At 43.8% G+C, this 23,493-nt stretch overlaps 2 protein-coding genes across 2 annotated transcripts in view; one reads left to right on the forward strand and one right to left on the reverse strand.

Annotated features, from left to right (window-relative positions):
* The window catches only part of myot (myotilin), a 33,836-nt gene extending 20,221 nt beyond the window's left edge, over nt 1-13,615 (forward strand). Inside the window, exons 9-18 of the mRNA XM_004563141.3 lie at nt 2,386-2,605; nt 2,728-3,689; nt 4,917-5,067; nt 5,253-5,354; nt 5,946-5,983; nt 7,123-7,261; nt 7,376-7,583; nt 7,690-7,855; nt 7,976-8,109; nt 11,188-13,615. Coding sequence (XP_004563198.2) covers nt 2,386-2,605; nt 2,728-3,689; nt 4,917-5,067; nt 5,253-5,354; nt 5,946-5,983; nt 7,123-7,261; nt 7,376-7,583; nt 7,690-7,855; nt 7,976-8,109; nt 11,188-11,330 — 2,263 coding nt within the window. The 3' untranslated portion in view covers nt 11,331-13,615. The remainder of the gene's footprint in view (nt 1-2,385; nt 2,606-2,727; nt 3,690-4,916; nt 5,068-5,252; nt 5,355-5,945; nt 5,984-7,122; nt 7,262-7,375; nt 7,584-7,689; nt 7,856-7,975; nt 8,110-11,187) is intronic.
* A 105-nt stretch (nt 13,616-13,720) lies between these two features.
* Nucleotides 13,721-19,090, reverse strand: hdac3 (histone deacetylase 3). The gene is made up of 15 exons (XM_004563143.3): nt 18,895-19,090; nt 18,116-18,198; nt 17,819-17,961; nt 17,477-17,558; nt 16,788-16,844; nt 16,643-16,698; nt 16,424-16,557; nt 15,916-15,996; nt 15,750-15,823; nt 15,599-15,663; nt 15,410-15,499; nt 15,273-15,331; nt 14,944-15,023; nt 14,689-14,846; nt 13,721-14,606 (listed from the first exon to the last, which is right to left on the reverse strand). Exons 1-15 carry the CDS (start codon nt 18,947-18,949, stop codon nt 14,537-14,539), a joined length of 1,287 nt encoding a protein of 428 aa, XP_004563200.1. The 5' UTR covers nt 18,950-19,090; the 3' UTR covers nt 13,721-14,536.
* Between the last annotated feature and the right edge of the window lie 4,403 nt (nt 19,091-23,493).

Consider the following 23,493-nt stretch of genomic DNA (forward strand, 5'->3'; position numbering starts at 1 on the left):
GCCCTGGGGCGCACTCACAGAGGCGAGGCTGCCGGACACTGGCGCCACCGGGCCCTCTGACCACCACCAGTAGGCAAACATGGGATTAGTATCTTGCCCAAGGATATTTGGCATGCAGCCAGGAGGCAGCTTAGGATCGAACCACTGACCTTCTGATTAGTGGCTGGACCTGCTCTGCCACCTGAGCTACAGCCACCCCATATTATTTAATTTAATAACTGTACAATACTCTCTGTATATAGTAACCACTGTCCTTGATGTAAATATGTAAAAATTGTGTATGTTTCTGTTCCATGTCCTGTGCACTGTTTGTTTGTATATCTGTCTTTTTGGCTGCTGTTACAACCAAATTCCCCCTTGTGGGACAATTAAAGGATTATTCTATTCTATTCTATAATTTAAAGACTGGATCATGACTTTGTTCAACAGAGTTCTGACTATTTCAGTTCTTCTGAGCTCGATGGAATACTCATGAATGTACCGGTAGTTCACAATGTTTATTATGAAGTTTATTATAGAAGTTGTTTGTTTTTTGCAGCAGTAAGCTACACTGTTGCACATTTAAGGCCTGACAGCTCCTAACACTGCTTTTTTTTTTTTTTTTTTTTTTTTTACATGACCGGATTTCATATGCATGTTACATGGACGATAGACACACTAAAGCTTTTACAGCAGTCTATACTTAAAATTCTGTTTAACTGTATGTGTATTAAACTGAGAAAGGTTAAACAGAGCGAGGGAAACAAACCGATAAGTGTACTGAGCAGAGATGTTGGCAAACTGGCAATTTTAAAGTGTTACACTCTTCAGACAGAAGTTTTCAGGCAGCCAATGTGTGCTATTTACTGATCTGCTGGTGTTTGCATTTATAACTGCCAATAAATGGAAATGGGAAGAAATGGGAGAAGCGACCTTCAACTGTGTTATGAGTTTGTTCATTAGAAGGCACTTTGTAAGAGTTGGTGATGAGACAAACAACCAGCTGATCTGAGCAGAGTAACTACACATAACAAATGTCTGATTGGTCTGTATCAGATTTTTAAATCCCCAAATATCAGTACTTGTCTTAAAAATCCTGGATCAGTCGGACTCTACTTTCAAGAAGCAGAAAGTCCACACAGATGCATCCATGTCTGTTAAAACATGCCAAATATTCCCAAACTGTAGTTAATTTGGTTCTTACTTATAGATTAAAACTCATGCTGTCAGAATTTTGAAACCCCCTCAGATAACACAGTACTGTCCAAAGCTATAAACCAACCGCTTGGGTAGAAGGAACATCACTGATCTTTAAATCCTCAATCCAATCATGCTAACCTGAAACCGTTAAATGACTGAAATGTGCGTATTCAGAGTTCTCTGCTAATATGTACACATCACAGATATAGTACCAAGAACATTTCTCCTGCTTAGCATGTCTAGCAAAGATCATCGACACATTAAGTTTTCACCTGTAAAAAGTCCTGATTACATATATCTAGGGGCCCATTTCTTTAAAATAAATAAATAAAATGAAAGCCATGCAGCTCTTTTTGTTTGTTTTCATTAGACTCCCAGCTTTACCATTCTCCAAAGACAGTTTTATATCCTTATTACAAACTCTTTGTAATGAGGATATAAAAGGAGATATAAAATAGGCCAGAGATTACACACACCTCCACTTACAGAACACTTTACACTTGTCTTTTGTGCTTACACCACTAAGTCTAACATGCTTCAGAATCTCCCAATAAGCATCTATCAGACGGCGTTGATTCAGATCCAAGGTTTTAGGCTCTGGGTCAGCTGATGCTGGCTAGTCATCTTGTGCCCCCAGGAGAAGTGCAGAACAAGTGTGTGGATGCAAGGAAGTGTGTGAGAGCGCGTAAAGAGAGGGAGACTGCTATTGTCATTACTGCTCCTGCGTAGCCCAGACTTCGTGGTAGCCATGGGAACAACATTCTTTCCTAGTAGAAAAATAGAGGTCGAGCCAGGCTCGGTATTACAGGAGGAAAACCAGCGAGTGGGCTGAAATGGGAGTAGATATCTGTTACTTTCATTAAACAGCCTCACTGGTACCGTTTCAGTTATTTTGAAACATACTGTAATCTTTTTTTTTTTATTTTAAACAATACAAATACACTTTTTATCATATGGATCGCACACATGAGTATTTCAGTCACTACTTCAAAGACATCCCTCCCACCTCAAATGACTGTATAGCTGTGGGAAACTTGTGTATCCCGTAAAATGTGTACAACACCAGACTCCACATTTTGGAACCAGAAGTTGGTAAACGAAGAATGTGGACATATTGGGGGTTATTGAGAGAAAAATCCTTTACCTTTGAGGGACTTGTAGTAATATATTTTAAATCTACAGCTAACACACTTGTCTTTATGGCAGTTTCCCTGAACCTCAGCTGGCCAACCAGTATTCTGACGAAATCTTTGGGCGGAGCGAGGACGAGATCGCCCTGAGCTCAGAGGGCCAGAGGTCCCCAGAGGTTACTGCCCAAACTTGTACGTCTAGCCCAACCCCACCACCCTCACCCTCACCACCGCCAGAAGTCAAGGAGAAAGCCCAGGCGCCCAAGCTGTTCACCCCAAGCAAGCTCAGTTTCACAGTAAGAGTATTTCTGTTGTCAAATGTAAAAAGCTCAGAATTTTTTATTTAATCATTGCACTGAGATGTTGCATGATCCAGTCTTATTCCATGGTGCAAATTTGGTTTTCCTCTTCATTCCAGTCCTCCCAGTCAGGAGGCAACAACATGAACCTGTCCGACCTGCCTACGTTCACTCCCAGCACGTTCCCTCCCAGCGCCTTCAACTATGAGCGACCGAGGCATTTTATTCAGTCTCAGCCGGCCTTCCAGGCACCCAGCTACGACAGCGTGCTGAAGGAAGCCCAGGAAAACCAAAACAACTCCCAGCAGAACCTCAACAGTGCCCAGAAAAGTCCAAATGTCCTGGAGACGCAGATTCAAACTAAAGCCATGTCCACACAAAGTCAATCATTTTCTCAGTCCGCGTCAAAGTCCTTGTCAGAGACCCAGTCACAGCTTCAGTCACTGAGCCTCAGTCACAACCAATACCAGTCCGCCGCACCGCCACAGATCCACATCCAGGCCAACGGAACAGCCAAGAGTTCTCCGTCTTCATCCAGCCTCAGCTCCCCTGTCTCCACCCCGGCCTCCTCTGCTGTACCTGCTCTTTCCTCCGCCGGCCCTATACTCAGTCACTCTCCCACCTCCTTCTCATCTCTCCCATCCTCATCTCTCCCCCGCACCACCATGCGCTCCACCATCACCCTCACCCCTAGCGTCCCCAGTGCTACTGGCCTTGGCAGCGCCACCTTACCTGCTAACCAGGACAGCATGTCGGCCTCTGCTGCTTACCTCTGCTCAGTGTTACCCTCCCAGTCCTCGTCCAAACTGTCTCCTAACACCAACCGTCCCCTCTCCTCCACCTCCCCCTCCCGCTCCCCACTCGCACCCTCAAGCCCTCTCCTCCCTCTGAGAACCTCCTTTTCTTCATCTGCTCTCCCTCAACAACCTCCGCCAGTGTCTCCTTCCCTCCCATGCTCCCCTCTCTCTTCTTCTTCCTCACCCTCCTGTGTCCCACAGCAGCCTTTCACTCCCAGCACCCAGAACAGTGTACAGCCTGCTGTGGTCTCCTTACCTGCCAGCTATAAGGGGACGCCAAGCACGTGAGTTGCTCGATACCTCAGTTTACAATTTGGCATGCACATTATTACAGTCGGTACAAATTCAGTTTCTGATATTTTGACATTGAAAATAAACCAAAACACAGCATAACTCCATGCAGCCTCCAAACTGATGATAAAATTGAAACATTTCTGTCAGAAAGTTTAAACAAAAACTTCATGAAGGAAGAATTTATCCCAGGCTGTACCGGTCGATCTACGTTCCTGTGGGTAGTGACCAAAAGAACGAGATCGCGCATTGAAGCTGTGGGCTTCCTTAGAGATGGGGTGAGAAATTCAGCCATCCAGGAGGGGCTCAGAGTAGAGCCGTTGCCCCTCCACATCGAAAGGTGCCAGTTGAGGTGGTTCGGGCATCTGATAAGGATGCCTGCTGGGAGAGGTGTCCGACCGGGAGGAGGCCCCGGGGCAGACCCAGGACACGCTGGAGAAATAATATCTTTCAGCTGGCCTGGGAACGCCTGGCTGTTTCCCCGGACAAGCTGGAGGAGGTGGCCGGGGAGAGGGAGGTCTGGGCTTCTCTGCTTAGGCTGCTGCCCCTGCAACCCGGCCCTGGACAAGCGGAAGAAGATGGATGGATAGCTGTACCTAATAGATGGCTGCCTGAGTGTACACACTTTGAACAGATGTCAGGTTCTTCAGAGTTTAGAATAACTTTTAACCAGCCATGGAGCTTTGACAGGACTCTGTACAGTCCTGTGAAATGAGTTAAAGGAGATTCTACTTATTTCTCTGTGTTTTTAAGTGTTGAACTCAAAGTAATCTTTATTTTATAATAGGCACTCAGTCCAACCATTGTCTCAAAGCTATTTAGCTCTCTCTCTCCCCAAACTATAATCCAGCTTTCCTGTTATTGGCTGCCTGTACAAATAAAAGATTTTACTAACAGGAGGCTGGAGCTGCTCACGGCCCGAGCTGTGTGCATAAGACGACCATAAGAAGAATATCCGCCCTTACGCGACGTTGAGATTCAAGAAAAAACAACCCAGCAGTCTGAAGCCTAAGCTTTTAGCTTTAGTCATGTTTAGTATGAGCATCCACCAGTACTTTATTATTGTAATATTTGTTGTAGTAAGTATGCATATAATCCTTTCAGTGCATACATTTGTGCTTTCTTTTATATATAAGAAAAAAGAAACGTCTAAATAAAGTAGGACACAGGAAGTAAGGAGAAGGGTTCAGTTCTCTCCCTCCTTCCTTTCTACTTCACAGCCTTCCCAAACCCATACTGAAGAAGGCTATAGCTCCTCGACCGTCCTCCGCCCGCTCCACAGATGAAGACATTCAAGGTTCCAAAGACGCTTTGATTCAGGATCTGGAAAAGAAGCTTCGCTCAAAGGAAGCCAGGAGGAGAAACAGCCAGGTGTGCCCCCCTCCTCCACCACACACACACACACACACACACACACACACACACACACACACACAGTCTGTTTGAAGAGAATGCAGTGCAGTAGTTTACCAGAAATATCAGTGACCCATTCTGTGTGTTGGTTAAAAATGATGTAATCAATTAAAACTTACCAACATGAAGCTTCATTTTTACAGAAGCTGTCTTACGAGGAGCGCATGGCTCGTAGGCTGTTGGGTCCAGACAACACTACCTACATGTTTGACCAAGACAATCTTTCAGACTCACAACTCGACCAGGTACAGCTTTGACTTTCTCCGTTATTATGAAAAAATTTCCAATCTCAAGAGAGCGTTTCAGAGTGTGCTGCAGGGCTGACGTTCATGCTGGCCCTGTTCCAAAACCCATTAGCTTTCATTTAGTCGTTAAGTGAAGACCTCGCATTAATACAGTCATTTGGGTTTGAATAGCAGAGCAGGGAGCCAGTTTCCCTCTCGGGGCCTCCTGATGGGCTCCCAAGCTTGAAGATGAGAAAGTGCAGCAGTATAATCAGCAGCCACAGCGAGCGGCTTCACACTGTCATTTTGACCACGTCCTTGTGTGTGTGTGTGCGCGCGCGGGATTGTTCTGTCAAAAAGCCTGTTGCTCACAGGGCTTTGCACCATCTAATTTCTCTCACACACACATCATCCTCTCAAGCCAACGAGGTTGTCAGCAGCTTTTTCTAGCTTGTTTCTGGGAATGAACCTCTCAGTCGTGACAACAGCACCATTGTGTCAGCACACACACACACACAGTTGCTGTCATTCCTGTTGACCTGTATGAGCTAGTTTTCAAAGCTGAAACCTACAGTGTGATTGTGTCAGTTTATCTCAGTCTTTCTGTTACAGCCAGATTCACCAGAAGGAAGACACACGGGTGGACTATGGTAAATACAACTTCTACATTTGCACAGAATGATTAATCCAGGTTTCATTTAATGTTTATCCAGCATCTGTGCACTTGTGCACTTCATCTGCAGGCTAAAAAACAAAATGGCAATTATTTATAAGTAGATTTGATATTTTTAATCTGTCTGATGCTGCAGGTAGCACTGCTAGAACAGAGAAGGCTGGCAGGTTGTAGTAATTTAATCTAAGCTAGCAGTTTGAGTACAAGGAGCTTGTGTTTGAGCTTGTTTTAAAATGACTTTGTAAACATGCCTCTGGTGCTGGGAGCAGCTGAAAATGCAGCTTTATTTAGGCTTAATCTTGTTCAACAGCAGGTTTGGTGCAAGATTTTTGCCCCCCCCCCCCCCCCCCCCCCCCCAGGTTTGAAGGCAATGTAGCTAATGCTTGTTATAGTTGGCAGTTATCTTTCACTTTACCTGAGCTCACTGTCTGCATTTCCACCTCTCTGCGGCTGCTGTAGGTGTGTAACATCCCTGATCACCGTGTCATTATCACTGTTGTTATTAACCTGCTGGAAAGAAACCCTGGTTGCCCAAGCTAAATTCCTATTACTTCTGTTTAAATCTTATAGTTTTCCACAAAGACCTGCTCCTTTAATAATATCATATGCTTCCATAGAGGTGATGCATTTAGGCACAGTGAAGGATGTTGGGGCATCAAGGGTTCAGTTTAGACAGTTTAGAGTACGTCCTGACTTCCTGGCTCAAACAGTAGCTGACCATTCAACCTGTTCAGCATCCTTTTTTTTGAATTGGCTAAAACTGACTTTATATCTGCAGAGTCTGTGCTGCATGAAATGCAAATGTATACCATTCTAATAGCAGATCACTGAAGCAAGAGAGAAATGAAAACAAAGTTGTGAAATTATACACTTTACCTCAGTTAAAGCCTCAATTTAAAACAAAAGCCAAGCAATTAATCGTTGTGCAAACCAACCCCAGCTGTCTGCTGGTAAGGAGGCTTAAGTTCTTCATAGCATATTTGTGATGTCAGTGGACAGAAAAGGAAAAGCAGTCGTGTTAGTGCATTTGCTTGCGTGCGTCTGTGTGTGGTCACTAGTTTCCTGTAAAGTTCAGTCATTGAAAGTGAGGTTATAAATAAATAATGTCCTCTGCAGGGGGAGGCACCACTCGCGCACAGATGAGAGGGGTAACGAAGGATTGGCTATCCAGGAGAAATGTTACGCGCCTCGCTTCCTGCAGGTCCCCCCAGACCTCACAGTGGAGGAGGGGCGCTTCTGTAGGCTTGACTTCAAGGTGGCTCTCTTAAGACTGAATACTTCATATAAACTTTACCAGAAGCCTAACAAAATTAGGTTCAATAAGCTGTTTTTCACTAGTGATGAATCATGAAAAATGTGTTAATTTCAGGTGGGAGGCCTCCCAACGCCCGATGTCTCCTGGTATCTGGACGGTAAAGCCATTCGTCCAGATGACTACCATAAGATGCTGGTGTGTGAGAAAGGGATGCACTCATTCATCATAGAGATTGTGACGGTGCATCATGCTGGTGTGTACGAGTGTGTGGCCAGGAACCGAGCCGGGGAGAGCAGATTTACCATGAGGCTCAATGTAATCGGTAAATATTAGCATACTGTGCTCTTCGTCATGGCGACTGATTTAACGATACCGCCTTTCACCGTGGGAGAGGACCTAATCACATGTATCCTCGTTCGTCTCTGCAGCTCAGGAAGCGCTCCGTCCTCCTACCTTTGTCCAGAAGATGGTGAACTCCAGAGCTCTAGAGGGCGACACAATCAGGTTAGAGTGCAAAGTGGATGCTTCCCCTCCACCGCAGCTTTTCTGGAAGAAGGATAAAGACATGCTGCGCATTGACCCCAACAGAATGAGGTGCGTCAGCTTAAGTTCAGACTCCACTGTTCAGGTGATGATACCTGGCATCGACTCTGTGATTGTGACACTTTAGCCCGTATGTGTAACTTTGCAGTCTCTCTCACTGTTTCACTGCAGTCTGTACCAGGACGGGTCAGGCCGCCAGTGCTTGTTGATAGAGAGGGTGATGAAGTCAGATGCTGGCTGGTACACTCTGTCTGCCATCAACGAAGCTGGCATGTCCACATGCAACGCCAGGCTGGATGTAGGAAGTAAGTCTGTTCATTTTTATATGCAAATAAGCTCTGAGAGCCCGCCTCAGCTATCTGCTGCATGAGATACGACACGCTGCTCGTTACCATAGAAGCCCAGGCTGTAAAATCAAACACCAGATGGAAAACGCTGTGTGCCCGGTGTCTCCATGAATCCCGCTCTGTCTCTGGGAGCTCATCAAACAAATGGCGCGTTATGTGATCGAGCGGAAACTCGATGAACGCACGAGGCTCCGAGCTGCCGAGGAATACGGTATAATCGCCGAGCGATAACTGTGAGGCAAATACAACACGGCTATTAGGTTTCTGCTTTCTCACATAACACCATCTGCTCCGTGGAGAGGTCCTCCATACACAGCAAACATGAAAGTGAGTTTAAAGCACTTTGTCTGAACCAGAGCTCAGAAACGGGAACTCATCAGGAGGTTTTTAGAAGTGAAGACTATGGCGTTATTTTTGTGCCACTATTCTGAGCGCACGTTAAAAAAAACATTGTGCATGTGTTGCATTTTGAGGAGAAATTTATTTTGAGCAAAGAAAAACTGAATTTGAGTGAACAAAATTAATTGCTGTATTTCAGTGTTTGCTATTATCCACACACACAACAGCAGCCCCTCTCGCTCAGTTTTTGCATTTGCGCTCGCTCGCAATGTGTTGCGCGTGCTCTCAACATTTCTGCCCGTGCGCGCTCAACTCTTTCTGTACACCGTTATATTTGTTCCACAAAACCCGCCAATCACAGACTTGGATGCAAAAAAAATGTGATTGGCTGTTTTGGTCTCCAATCAGCTCGAAATGACGAAATGCAATATCCCAGAATCCATTTCGTCCAAAACTCAAACGAGGCAGTGGTGGAGGAACACAGAGGGGCAGAGTTTGAAATATTACTCTTTCTGGGTCACAAAATAAACTTTTAAGATATTTTCATGCGAGAATGGTGCTGTGTAAACTTCAAATACCTGCTCGATTTATCAAGACATCACATATTCGCAAAAGTGCTCTAACGTTCTATCGGATTGTCACAATAGAGTAATGTTTTGCCCACCGAGGTGTTAAGTCGGTTATGTGACTGAATAGTGTGGATTGCACTGGGTTAGGATGTTACTCAGTGATGACAGAGTTCAGTGTGTGAAAATGCAGTTGAAAAGCACAGCGTCTGGATACGTCTCCTAACTCTTTCCATGTTTATTCATCTTAATTAAAATGAAAAACATTTGATGGTGCAGAGTTTAGTCCAAACGTTTTTAATCTGACACCTTAGTCAGTTGATAACATTTCAGACTTAGACCAGAAGAGTAGAGGTTATCTGATCTTAACTTTAGGCCTTTATGCTTAATCATTTTTAAATTGTTCCTGTTTGTTTTTTTTGTTTTTTTGTTTTTTTACATCATAGCCTTTCAGTGTTGAAAATGTTTTTAAAAAGGAGGGAATAGTAATAGATACCATAGTTGTGTCTTCATACAATGCATTATTACAAGAACTTTACTAAAACAGTATTCAGTTAGGGCTCAGCAGCAGGGAAGGCTGATGGTGAACTGAAAGGAATGCTAAATGCACTTTAGCTTAACCTCCTAAGACCCGAACTCTTTCGTGGCATGCATTTTTAATTTCTCTTTGCTATTTGGGCTGATTGGGACCTCCATCCAAGCATCCATCTTCTTCCGCTTTAGCCGGGGCCGGGTCGCGGGGGCAGCAGCCTAAGCAGAGAAGCCCAGACCTCCCTCTCCCCAGCCACCTCCTCTAGATTATCCGGGGGAACACAAAGGTGTTCCCAGGCCAGCTGAGAGATATGTCTCCGGCGTGTCCTGGGTCCGCCCCGGGGCCGCCTCCTGGTGGGACATGCCTGGAAAACCTCACCCAGGAGGCATCCTTGTCAGATACCCGAACCACCTCAACTGGCTCTTTTCAATGTGGAGGAGCAGCAGCTCTACTCTAAGCCCCTCCTGGATGGCTGAATTTCTCACCCTATCTCTAAGGGAGAGGCCAGCCACCCTTCAGAGGAAGGACCGATGCAGCATCCGCATCGCTGCGGCCGCTGCACCAATCTGTCTGTCGATCTCCGGCTCCCTTCACCCATCACTCGCGAACAAGACCCCGAGATACTTGAACTCCTCCACTTGGGGCAGGAACTCATCCCCGACCCGGAGTGGGCACTCCACCCTTTTGCGGCTGAGAACCATGGCCTCAGATTTGGAGGTGCTGATCCTCATTCCCGCTGCTTCACACTCGGCTGTGAACTGTTCTAGTGCGAGCTGGAGGCCCTCACCCGATGAAGCCAACAGAACCACATCATTTGCGAAAAGCAGAGATGATTGGGACCCGATTAATGTAAAAACAAAGAATTACTTTTTGTTTTTACCTGATTTTTTTTTTCTGAGAAAAATTAGATCCACATATGACATTTGCTTTAAATTTCAATGGAACAGTGGCAGTAAAACGTCCTCGTAAGTGGATATCAGGTCCTCGTAGAGCAAAATTTTGGTCTAGACAACCCAAAATGTGACGTCCACATATGTGGACGGCAGGTCCTAGAAGGTTAATAACAACATATATCAGTGAAGTTTAGCTGAACTAATTCTGTACCAGACAAGAGTCTGCAGCCTCGTCATTAAAGAGTAGAACGTTTGCTTTGAAAATATAAAAAGGTAAATTACATTAAGTGGTGAATTTCTATGTTTACTAAAGATGTTTTTTTTTTTGTTTTTTTTTTTAATTATCAAATTTTAATGGTGACATTATTGTATGTGGATATGATGAGTTGGTGTTGTGGGTTTGTCTCATTCAGGCTTGTGGAGGTGAACACTGTGCATCCACTGTTCCTGCATATATGTGCTGGTCACATATCTGCCTCTGAGCTATGCTGTACTGTGGCATGCAGGGTAGAAGAGTTATTTTCAGACACCTGGCATGAGAGGAATTTTTCTCCCCTGAGTGTTAGTAAGATTTGATGCTGCTCTCAGGGACAGGAAAGGTGTTGCTCTGCTTTCTTTAAAAACTTTGATTTATAATCAAAGTTTAAATAAATAATCTGAAAACCCAAAACAATATATTAACCCATCGTCTCTCCGCCCCTACCAGCCCGCACAACTCCGGCCATGAAGACTGCTCCTGCTGGCTCCAAGACTCTGAAGCTGCTGTCCTCTCTGAGCCACGTCCCTGCTCTGACGGTGGAGAGCCCCGCCCAGCACACGGCGCCGTTGTACGAGAGCGAAGAGCTGTAGACCCACACGCTCCCACCCTCCACTAACCACCATGTCAGAACTGTAAAGAGAGGAGCCTCTGACTGTCGCGTCAGGGCCGAAACATGAGTGCAGACTAATAATCATCGCAGCGCGCACAACTCACAGTAGTAACACATTCACTAAGCTTCATGCAACAGCAAAGCACATCTGCCATCTTTACAACACTTGGGTAAAATGATTATGATGCAGCATTGGAGACTTTTTACTGTGGGAGAGTTTAGGACTTGTTCTCGTCCATGTGCTGCTGTTTGTCACACTGTTTCTGCCCATCTGTCTGTCTGCTCTGCTTTTTCCTCTCCGTCTCTTCATGTGCCCGTCCTGGCTGCTCTCAGCAGAATGCGGCTCCTCGGTCATGGATGTATTAATAGAGCTGGGTATGTTGTGGCACAGGCTGCGCTGCTGTCAGGTTTGGTCCCAGTGGGCAGCCACATTACTGCAACATAATCTCCTCCAGTCCAGAAACCATTTTCAAAACGCACATTTCAAGCAATGATGACAGGACACCGGCCATATGTTACTACATGTACTGAATATTTAAAAGGTTCTTTAACATTTGCACATTTTAAGTTTTTTCCCATGTCTTATTGTAAAATCTGTGATTGGAGCAGGCCAACTCAGACAAACTGGATGCTGCTGCACAGGGGAGGACAAACATCCTCTGCACAGCAGTGCATGTGTTGCAGTGCACCCTTCAGATAAACTCTTCTATGGTAGAGAGTAGAAAACAGAACCAAGTCTTCCCACAATCCCACACTGTCTCTACACATCACACTCACTCCACTTTAATCCTGACAGCTGTCTGCTTATCACTCCTCTGTCCATCCATCCATGTTCTTAACCACTTATCCAACTTGGGGTTGCGGGGGGGGGCTGGAACCTATCCCACCTGTCACGGGAACAGACAGTAAAAAAAAAAAAAAAAAAAGATGGACGTAGCCACTGTGATGTCACTGATTAGTGAAGTCCCCTCTGAAGCCTCGAGCCGTTTCCGTCTTTGGTGTTTTGAAACAGGATGTGATAGGGGAGGGGCGACTCGGACTGTGAAACTGAGAACACCGCATGCTTGTGATTGACGCGTCGTTAGCCAATGAGAATATCCTGGACATTCCTCCTTTCTGGCTCTAATAATAACCGTAATTCCATTATTCAGTGTAACCCGAAACTAGTCACGGAGTCATCAGGAAAGTGTTTACAGAGGTCACACAAGAAGAAAGCCTAGGGCTATTTTCCCCCATAGCTTCTATACAATCAAGTCTTTTTGCAACCAATGTTGCCCCCTGTTGTCCATTTAACAACAATGCAGCTTCAAAGCAAAGCATCGGCTCCACTTTTTAGACCTGCTTAAAGTTACGTCCATCTTTTCTGTGCTGTCACAGGGTGAGAGGTGGGGACGCCGTGGACAGGTTGCCAGTGAGGAGAAAGAGTTCTGTACTCGTGAATTACTGCTAAGGATCATTTTGTGTGTCCTTGCATTAATGCTGCCTGTGGTGTGTCTGTAACGCTTTTTAAATGATCAGATTCTCTGCTGTTGTATGAATTTAATCGGGTTGAAATGTTCTGATACAGTTTATGTGACTGAAGCTTTTTATCAGTGTTGAGACTTTTCATGTGTGCAGCCTTTTGCTGCTAAACACAGGCTGCCATCCTGATACCTGAACCCAAAACGTGCTCTGAACTTTAAACGTTTACACTTGGTCACATCTGCAGTGCAGATACGTTTGAACTCCAGACAGAAAATGTTTTTTCCTGTTAAGCGTACAGGCAGGTATCAGCATGTCAGCCTCAGTCTGTCTTTTGGTGACTTTATCCAAATGGATTCATCAGATATGCTTAATTTGCGTGCTTACATTGAAACTGCTTGCTATTACCAGCCTGGAGCTCACGTCACAAAAACCAAGATGGAAACGTGTGTTCTGTGGCCATGAAAATCTGGTGTTGACCCCTGTGTGGCCACGGCCTCGCAGTGACGGTTGTTTGCTGAGGTCTGGATAAACTACATTTTCTGCCTTAATGTAGTCCCAGGTGTTACAATAAGTAGTGTCCTGTACTGGTCTAATCCACTGGTTTAGCTAGTTGATCTTCAGTTGGTCACTAAGACATGCGGCTCAAATGGGCTCAAATGGGGTTAAACTTTTATAAAGCACAGGACTAAGTCATAATTCAGAGATTTTAAACTGCAGTGTGTACTCTCCTGTACTGTTTGTTGTGACAAGAACTTCTAAATATCACTGGATGAATGAGGAATAAAGTCTACACGACCTTGACCTCCTGCATTTTTCTTTTTTTGATCAGCTTCAGTTCAATGTCACGATGTCGCCCTCAGGTGGCAGCAGAGAAAACGTACAGATAATGTGACACACACACACACACACGGGTGAGTCAGTTTATTAAAAACAAGTTGAAGACGATATCAAAATTGACAAAAAAGCTGTTTATGACTAAAAGAGGGCAAAGTGTTTCTACTGTGGCTGCCAAGACCACAGACAGAACTGTTCATCTGCAAAAGCATGATCAGATAATTTACAGGCTTCATCAGCAGTTATCCTCAGTTTTGTGCAGAACAGCAACGGGTACCAGAAGAAACTGGAGCACGGGCAGTTCTTGGATCAGCTTCTGCTCGGTGGCCTTGCATACAGAAGCTGCCAGATCAGTGAGAGTTGAAATAGTGCCCTGCTCTGTGCTAGTGCTGGACTTCTCAGAGCTGTAAGGCACATGAATAATGAGTATATTTGAGATTGTGTCTTTGAAAACTTCAGCAACCATCTGAGCAGGCCTGTGTGTGACTAATGCCACCGAGCAGGCACTCCCACGTTTGTTTCTTGTTATGCCTTTTCCTTCCCACCTGGTGCTAACTTGGTGTTGCAGTTTTTTCGCCTAATGCGCTCTGCCCTCCAACCAGCTGCTCACAACTCCTGTGGACTGACTGGTGAATCTAAATCGTAGGCTGTGTGCAGCAGAAGTCTTTCAGAAGCCAAACATTCCATTAAGATAACATGAAGATCATGAGCAGAAAAAAAATGAAACAAAACATCTGGAGCACAAACGAGAAAAAGAGCAGCACGTCTGATATATGTCACGTTTCTGTGTGTATACAAAGACCAGAACGCACAGGAGTCTGTTCTCAGTCTTTTGAGTCCTTCAAGAAATGTTTTCTTTGTTGCACCACAGGGGATTTGAAAATACCGTCAAATTTCTACGTCGCTCTCTTTGTCGTTGTCGTGGTCACCATCGTAGAACTCGTTTGCTGCCTCCGGCCTGTGGGAGTCACGTCATGAACAGTGAGGATTGTGCACACCAATCTTTTATAAATACACGCGTGTTGCTGACTCGTGCTGACCTGGTGTAGTTCTCCTCAGCTCCCCTCTCATCGGGGTCGGGCTCGTCGTTGCGCTCGTAGCTCAGCATGTCGGACGGGACGTCGTGGATCTGAACGCTGGGCGCGTGGTTCAGCATTTTCAAGTTCTCAAACACCGTCTGACGGATTTGCTCCAAATACTGCAAACACGTGAACACAGCGAGAGGGTCGTCCGACTGCATGTCAGGATCTCTACTGTGCACTTTACACCAATGAAAAGAGGAATGATGCTTTTACCTGTCGGGAGTTCTGGTTTTCTATCCTGGTGCTGACATCAGGGTGCAACGTGAAGTCTGGAGCAAAGTACTCAAAATACTCTGCAGACGAACCAAATCAGACAAACAGGATGTTCCAAGTATTTCTGTTCACTTTCCTTCTTGTTTCACCCGCAGTCCTCTGTAATGTCACGTGTAGCGACTCTAAGAGTAACTACTAACTGGCTTTTAATTTGTTGTTTATGCATAAATCATTTTTCAGGCTCATTGTGACATCCTGGACAACAAGAACGCACAAAAACAATCCAACAAAGATATTAAAATCTCACTGAAACATGAAACATAGCTCACCGCTGTAAGGCAGCTCATCACTGATGGATTCATCCAACAACAGAGACGTCTCATAGGTCCTACAACACAGCACAGATTATTATCATCATCATCATCATCTTAAAGCTGTATTCATGGAAAGTGCACATCAGACTGACCAACAGCGAGCCACGTTCCTCACTGTGTATCCTCCTCCTCCCAGAACCAGCAGAGGGATCTTAAAGCTCTTCACAAACTCCACACACTCACTGAAAACCACACACACACAGATTATGTTGCAACTATCAGTACTCATGTGCTGGCTGTTTAAAAATATTTGAGTTCAGCTGGAAAAAACTTTGTCTCACCCGTGTCCTCGGATACTGAGGTTGAAGCAGCCCAGCCTGTCACAGCCCAGCGAGTCCGCTCCACACTGCAGACAGACACACACCAGGTGAGGCAATCGCACACACGCAGATTAAATCATACCGAAGCAAATGATAGGAGCTACTGACTGACCTGCAGGACGATGCAGGTCGGCTGGTAATAATCCACCACCTGTCTAATAACAGGCTGGAACAGCTGCCTGTAGCCTGAAAACAAAACATGCAAACACGTTGGTCGAATCTCATGTGATAGTCACAGAACAATAAGAAAGTGTGACCTCATGTGTTGTTGCTCTCACTCTGGTCATCGATGCCGTCTCTGAGAGGAACATTGAGGCAGTAGTACCGGCCGCTCTCTGCCCCGACCTCGTACATGTCACCTACAGGAAGCAGAGCGAAGAACAGATGACGAACTTCTGTTGTTGCTGGACTTTCAATTCCATTCAATGTTTCCACAGTCAGAAAAACAAACACTACTTTAGAGCCTTATTTAAAAATAAAATAAATAACACTGCTAAACAGCTGACTCAGTGACAAAGGGCAGCCCGGACAGAGTCCAAGACAAACTTAATAGGGACCAAACGGCTCATAACAGGGTCAGATACACCCTGAGTCTACGGATAGAAACCCGCCTGGAATACACTTATCATTTATCTGCTTATACAGCTGACAGAGGACTACTTCAGTATTTCTATGTCTTTAAATTGGACTTTTGGGGCTGAATATGCACGCAAGTAAAATAATAAATGATATAAACACCACTATGTGGACAGCAAACATTTGTTAGATAATTAAAGCTGCATTTACCTGTCCCTGGGAAAAAGTAGTTTCCATATTTGTGAAAGGACACGGTCATGACTCGGTCTGTGAGGTAAAAGGCTTCCTGGACGCCATCGCCATGGTGAATGTCTATGTCAATGTAAAGAACCCTGGGGTGGTACCTTGAACAAGCACAGAGCAGGAGATTTATGTCACAAACAGACACGGTAAAGATTTGAGGAGAGTTACTCCGGAGCGCCGTCTTACTTGAGGAGCTCCAGTATACTGATGACGATGTCATTGACATAGCAAAACCCAGAGGCCTACACCAACACAAGAACCAAAAAAGACATTTAACTCAAATGAGCTGAACAGAGAAGACACACATCAATACATGTGGCTTTGTTCTAACCTCAAACTTTTTGGCATGATGCAAACCTCCGGCCCAGTTTATAGCAATGTCACAAATCTGGAAAATAAAGCAGAGTCAGCATCAGTTAGAGCTCACACCTTTAACTGACCACGAAGCTGAAGACCATGACAGTTTTAAAGGATGGAAAGCAAAACAAGAAATCAGAAATGTCTTTGATGAGTAACGATTTTAGTTTTTAAACACAAACTAAAATTTTCTCACAAAACTCCTCAATGCTTCTCCTATCCTCCCTTTAAGTTCACTTTTTTCTGATTAGCTGCCCTTTACAAACAGAAAGGGGGTGTCCAAATTCATGGGCTGCATCCTTCTGAGGACCCGGCCTTCACGGTCTACGTGAGGATACAGCCCATGAATTTGGTCACGATCAAAGACTGAACAGCAGGTCTACTGCTGCTGGGAGAGAGAGAGATACGTTCCCTCCAGCAAACATGAAGAGAGGCCTTTCTTCTTCTTTCTTACTTCAGCTAGAGAGCCTTAGCCACATAGAACAATCAATGACTCAACCTACTCCTCAAGGATATCACATAAATGAGTGTCTCTGACGACACTTTAAGTTGCAATTCAAAATGAAACCAACAGATGCCACCCTAGGCTACCTCAGTCTTGTTTTGTTTTGTTTTTTCTCTGTAGCACCAAAACCATCAGCTGGGTTTATGTGTGCGTGGTACCTTGTGGTTGAGCTGAGTAGCCCCCTGTAAGGATGCTCCCGTGTATCTTGAGCAGAACTCAAACAGTCCTGGAAACACCGGACTAAAACACACAGACATGAAATATTTAAGTTATGGGTTTGTCAGCCATGATGATCAGAGAGGCTTTTATGCTGAAACATTTACAATCCTGACAGATGAGATGTAAGAAAAGGAAGTTAGCTGCTTGAAAACTACAGTCCTTAGTTCCTATGGAAGCAGTAAAGGTGTACTTAGTTTTTCACAGGTCTTGTGAAAACTTCATTAAATCCTTCAGATTCTTTTTCTCGATAAAAACGTATTTAACGAGAAAGAGACACTCACCAGTCATCTCCCACATTAAACGCGTTGAGACTTTTTGTGAAGCCCTGCATGTTATTGGGGCTGACCTTCTGTAGGAAGTCAATGTAGTCTTCAGAGTGGAAGCGACACATGTCATGCTGAGACGCTTTGTAGGGCTTAAACACCTGGTGGGAATAAGAACATTTGATAGAGTGCAGCATGAACTTGTTGTTTCTAATAAAAAACAAACAAACACAAGATTTATCAAATGTTTTTTCAGTGTGAAAAGCATCAACAGGTGTGAACACGTGACAGTATCTGTCACTACTGCTCGCTCACCATCATTTTCTTGTAAAGTCCATAGTGCAACACCAGACTGTGAGTGAGAGACAACCGGTGAGGCTTCATCGGGTGGCCAGCACCTAACAGAAACACACAGTTCATGCATTACAGGGCTTATATCTGCATCTCACAGACATTAATCAGGTCAAAAAAAAAGAATTAAGTGTACACATTATGGCTAATCACCTAAAAGAGAAACACGGTTGAAATTGGTACAATTTATGACGAAAGAGATTTGGAACACTGAAACAGCCATCCATGCGCTGTTACAAAAGCGAAAATACTTGAGGTAATTCGCAAAATAAAAATAAAAAAATAAGCACGGTAAGTATATCCTGTGAGCATGCGTATTGCAGCACTAAAGTTTGAATTTGTACAGTGTATCATTTCGTAAAAGCAGCATTAGCGTAGACAGACATATTACTTTATTTATCGTTACTGTTACACAACCGCCACGTTATCCATTCAGGACACCGTAGGAAGCACCGAGACATCCTAATAAAAGCTTTACAGGCAAATACTGAACACAGGGCTACAATACGCGTCAATAACGTTACATCTTAAGGTTAAAGGCGCAAGCAAAGCCCAACTGTAATATATAAACAAATCAAATTAAATATTAAAGCGTAGCAGTGACGCAAAACTAAATGTTAAAAAGAAAGAAAAGAACTGAGAAAATAAGAATAAAGCACAGTCTCGTACACATTAGCATGTAGCTAGCTTTCCTTAGCATCAGCTCCCTGAGTAGGCCGGTTCACTATAATAATTAAACTTACCGTAGTGGAAATTGCCCACGTCTGGGTCGTAAAAGTAAGATGTTCTATTGGTCATTCTGAAAGCAATGTCTCCCGACTTTCTACGAAAAACTGTTGTCGTCTTTGCAGCTACAAAACCCGCATTTTTCTTTCAATTAGCAGATAGCCGCCATAGTAAACACCGAGGCGTCTGCGTCATCACACGGAGACAGCAGCGACGGGGAGGGGATGGGTGGGGCCACGGAGCCGGAAAGAAAAACAACAAAACAGCCGCGACAGATGGAGAGAAAGTTACACTAGCTTTCTGTATTTTTCATTACATGAAGGTAAAGAAGTGCAATTAAAAAAGAGTGGAAAGATACCTTGAGCAATGTGCTTAAGTTATACAGTACATATAATATACAGTTTACTTTAATAAACTCATCCACACATAATTAAAACTTATATTTTTTACAAATCAGTGCAAATACAAATCCCCTGGTCGGGTCTTAAAATTAGGAAAATAAAATCTCAGACTGAACAGCATAACACGGCATATGATATACACTGTGTTATTTATTTATTTATTTTTAAATAGAAAATACAGAAGCAGTGTGTGAAAAGCCAATGCACTTTTAATGTTTCAACTGTGATTGAGAGAGTAACACACTGGATTGGTGTGAGTGTAAAAAGTTTTAGCAGTTGGCTAAAAGGGCATTTAAAAGAATTTGAAGTGCATTATTCTGCAGTGAGAAACATTGTAGAATAATCCGGTCTGTTTTAGATCCCTCAAGCAGACGTGTGTAACTACCACACACAGAAAGCTCCGGGACCGGATAACATCCCAGGTCGTGCTCTCAAAGCATGCCTTCACGATGTCTTCTCAGAAATCTTCAACTTGTAGTGCCCTCATGCTTTAAGAGGACCACCATCATACCTGTCCCAAAGAATCTGAGCTGCCTCAATGACTATCCCCCAGTAGCATTCACCTCCATCGTTATGAAGTGCTTTGAGCATATAGTTCACATCACATCTTTACTGCCTGCTAAGACCTGCTAAGGATTTATTTTCCTTTCTGTTTACCTGTATAAATCCTATGTATACCCAATGTTACACAAACCTGAGAAAAAGAAAAGAAAACAAAGCTTATCCTAACCATTTGCAAACCAATTTGAATCAGTTTTAACCCTCTTTTTGATGTATGTCATATGCAATTATTATTTTTCTTTGCTCCCCAATAGCCACAACTTGGACAAACAGTTCAATAAATCTGATCTGACACTGTTAGAATACTTTTCTGGTTAAAATCTGTTGCATGCTATCACTTGGCAGTGTCAGGTTTAAATGTAGTTCATGTTTACCTTTGAGCTATTTTTAGAGGATTATTTTGCTATTCAGGTGATTTTGACAGCATCTATTATTCATCCAAGACAGCATGTCTCTGCAAGCTTACTGACAAATTAGATGAGGACGAATTCAGAACAGCACCAAAGCACTAACAGTGGCACCAGTTTCATTCTTGAACACCTGCTCATTTAAAAATGATGAAGCGGAACTTGCTGGAGCTTCTCTGCATCATAAAATGCTTTTTTTTTAAAGAAAAAAAGGGCAGACTGTATACACGTGGCAATGAAAGGACGCTAACAGAGGTAGGAAACAAAGCAACCATGTTACTGTCTATCCACTGTATCCAGCATCAGTAAAAGTCAGTAAACATGTGGTCGCACTGTGAAGCTTTAAAAGTTTAATGTCTTTCAAAGATGCTCCCACTGAAATTTCCTCTTCATCATTTCCTTCACCTCTTCGTGCCCGTCTGTATTCTTCTTGTCTTGTCCACGTGTGTCCTCCTTTTTTTCTGCAGTAAAAAATAAAAAATCTGTGTGTGTGTGTATTCATATCCTTGTGAGGACTAAAAAATTGGAAGTTTACTATACTTGTGGGGACCAACAGCCCTTATGGCAGGGATGGGGAACTCCAGGCCTCAAAGGTCAGTGTCCTGCAGGTTTTAGATGTGTCCTTGATCCATCACAGCTGAATTAGATGGCTAAATGACCAAATTTCTGGTCCCCACGAGTTTGAAGGCATTATAGAGACTAAAAATGTGGTTTTAGTGTCAGGGTTACAATTGGGTTATGGTTAGGGTTAAGGTTAGGCAATCCTTTTTCATGGTTAGGTTTAGGGCTAAGGGGCTATGCCCCAGCAATATGCCACACCACACCACAAACACTGGTAAGGACCAAGCAACAACTTCTGGCACTGGAAGCTTAAAAACCTGGCTCCAAATCCCAGTCAGTCATTATAAAAGAGGCAACTTTACAGCATCATTACAACCTGTTCTAAAAACAGTTTGGTCCCTAAGGATTTTGGAGAAAGGTGTGAAAAAGGGAGGGCAGGAGGGGAGGATGGGAGATATTATTAAAAGACAAGGACTGTTCAACGAGTAAAATTCAATCACTTTAAATGAGAGACTGGATCTATGCCTGTGTTGCTGCATGAAAGGTTATATGAAAATCCCAGGGGAGTTGATACAGTTTAGTGCAGGGTAAATGGGTTATTGTGCAGTATTGTGGTTAAGTTTATAGTAACGCACTATGTTGGGCTGGTGTACAGGAGGGGAAGGACAGGTGGTCATCCATGAATTTTAAGGAGTGTGCTGGAGAGGCTGGCACAACTAAAGCCTTCACTCTGCAGTATGTGTGTTGGCTTGTCAGTCGTTTTGCGCTGGAATTTCTGGAGGTATGTTTGATTTTTCTATCTGCGGCTGTTTGCTTCCTCTCACCCTGTCTCTGTTTCCCTCCCTGCTCCGTGTTTTTCTGCCTGGAGCTAAAAGGCAGTGCTGCTCTGGAATTGAATCGTTTATGTATTATTCATTGCTGAAGTTGCAAGTTACAGAGAGTTCAACACAGGTTAGCACAGGTGTATAATTTATATGTCTGTCTGTCTCCATCATTAAGAATTATAAGAATTTACCTTTAGGCACTATTTAAAGCTCCTTTTATTTCCCCAAAATAATATTGAACACAAATTGTTTGTACTGGGGTTTCATGTCTTGTGGGGGAAACAAATGTTTGCTAGAAGATCACATTTACAGTAAACAAGCTGTCCTTACCAGAGCTCGACTAACACAGAAATCATTAATAAAACTATTTTGAAAACTTAAAATAAGATAAGATAACCTTTATTAGTCCCACACGTGGGAAATTGGTTTTGTTACAGCAGAAAGTGGACAGTGCAAATTTACATAGAAAAATTAGAAAAACACTGGAATAAGATAAGAATAAGATACTGAACACAACTGTATAGAATAGAATAAAATATAATACTATGTACAATAGGATAAAATAGAATACAAATGCTATATACAATTGAGTATAATACAATGATGCCAGAAAAGTATTGCACTTAGTGTTATTGCACATGTGTGGATGTGTGTGTTTGATCAGTTGAAGTCTTTATTGTGGAGTCTGACAGCAGTGGGGAGAAAAGACCTGCGAAATCTCTCCGTCCCACATCGTGGGTGCTGCAGCCACTGAAGGAGCTGCTCAGTGCTGTCAGAGTCTCCTGCATGGGCTGGGAGATGTTGTCCGACAGGGATGACAGCTTAGCCACCATTCTCCTGTCACTCACCACCTCCACTGGGTCCAGAGGGCATCCTAGAACAGAGCTGGCCCTTCGGATCAGCCTGTTCAGAGTCTTCCTGTCCCCGGCAGAGATGCTGCTGCCCCCCTCCCCCAGCAGATCACAATGTATAGATTTAAATGTATTAATGTATAAATGTAACTTTTTATTTGCAATAATAATTTAATGTGTATAAAGGACTGAAGCCAATACCAAGATGCATAGTAATACTAATACTACTAATAATAAAATATTAATGACAGGTGCACAGTCATTACCACTATTCATGTTGGACAACCTTTTGTTCAGTTTGCAGCCAATCACAGAGCCAACTTTAATCAGTTTGTTCCGTCTGTTGCTGTCACAGGTTCTCCCATCAGACAGCACTTCCCACGATAGACTAATGACTAATAGAAAATCTGCATCGTTCTGCAACAGGAGTCTGCTCATCTCTTTTCTGTAGCCTCTGTCTTGGTCTCCCAGTTCAGCCGATGCAGACACCCAGGTACTCGTACTCCTCCTCCACATCAATATCCTGTCCCAGGATAGATGCTGGTCACACAACCTTCCTCGTCCTTCTCAAGTTGATCCCCATCTTTCAGACAATTCCTCACAGACCTGCTGTGCTTGGTGTCTCTCAAGCACAGCAATGTAAAACACACAATTTATGAGCGACACAATGAACACTATAAATAAACCACAGTATAAACAGTCTAAATCCTTATATAAAAAATACAGGATTACAAAAATTAATACCACAGAATGTACATAAAGTGCAGCTGCAGTCTGGCAGTGTGAAGCAATGTGACAGTTCAACTGTTTAGAAGGGAGATGGTGAGGGGAAATAAACTGTTCTGCAGGCTCTACCGTCTACCAGAAGGCAGCAGGTCAAAAAGTCTGTGTCCAGGGTGTGAGGGGTCTATGATGATTTTCCCTGCCCGTTTCCTGGTTCTTGAGAGGTGCAGGTCCTGGATGGAGGGCATGGGGGTGGCGATGATCTTTTCTGCTGCCCGTACAGTCCGC

Source organism: Maylandia zebra, linkage group LG2 (genome assembly GCF_041146795.1).
Source record: "Maylandia zebra isolate NMK-2024a linkage group LG2, Mzebra_GT3a, whole genome shotgun sequence".
Classification (NCBI taxonomy): Eukaryota; Metazoa; Chordata; class Actinopteri; order Cichliformes; family Cichlidae; genus Maylandia; species Maylandia zebra.

What these genes read in the sequence shown, in the direction of transcription:
- hdac3 (XM_004563143.3), bottom strand. Translation starts at nt 18,949, where the DNA reads ATGACCAATAGAACATCTTACTTTTACGACCCAGACGTGGGCAATTTC. An exon ending in CGTGGGCAATTTCCACTACG is followed by an intron (nt 18,199 to 18,894) that starts GTAAGTTTAATT and finishes TGTTTCTGTTAG; the next exon opens with GTGCTGGCCACCCGATGAAG. An exon ending in CTCAGTATCCGAGGACACGG is followed by an intron (nt 15,500 to 15,598) that starts GTGAGACAAAGT and finishes TGTGGTTTTCAG; the next exon opens with TGAGTGTGTGGAGTTTGTGA.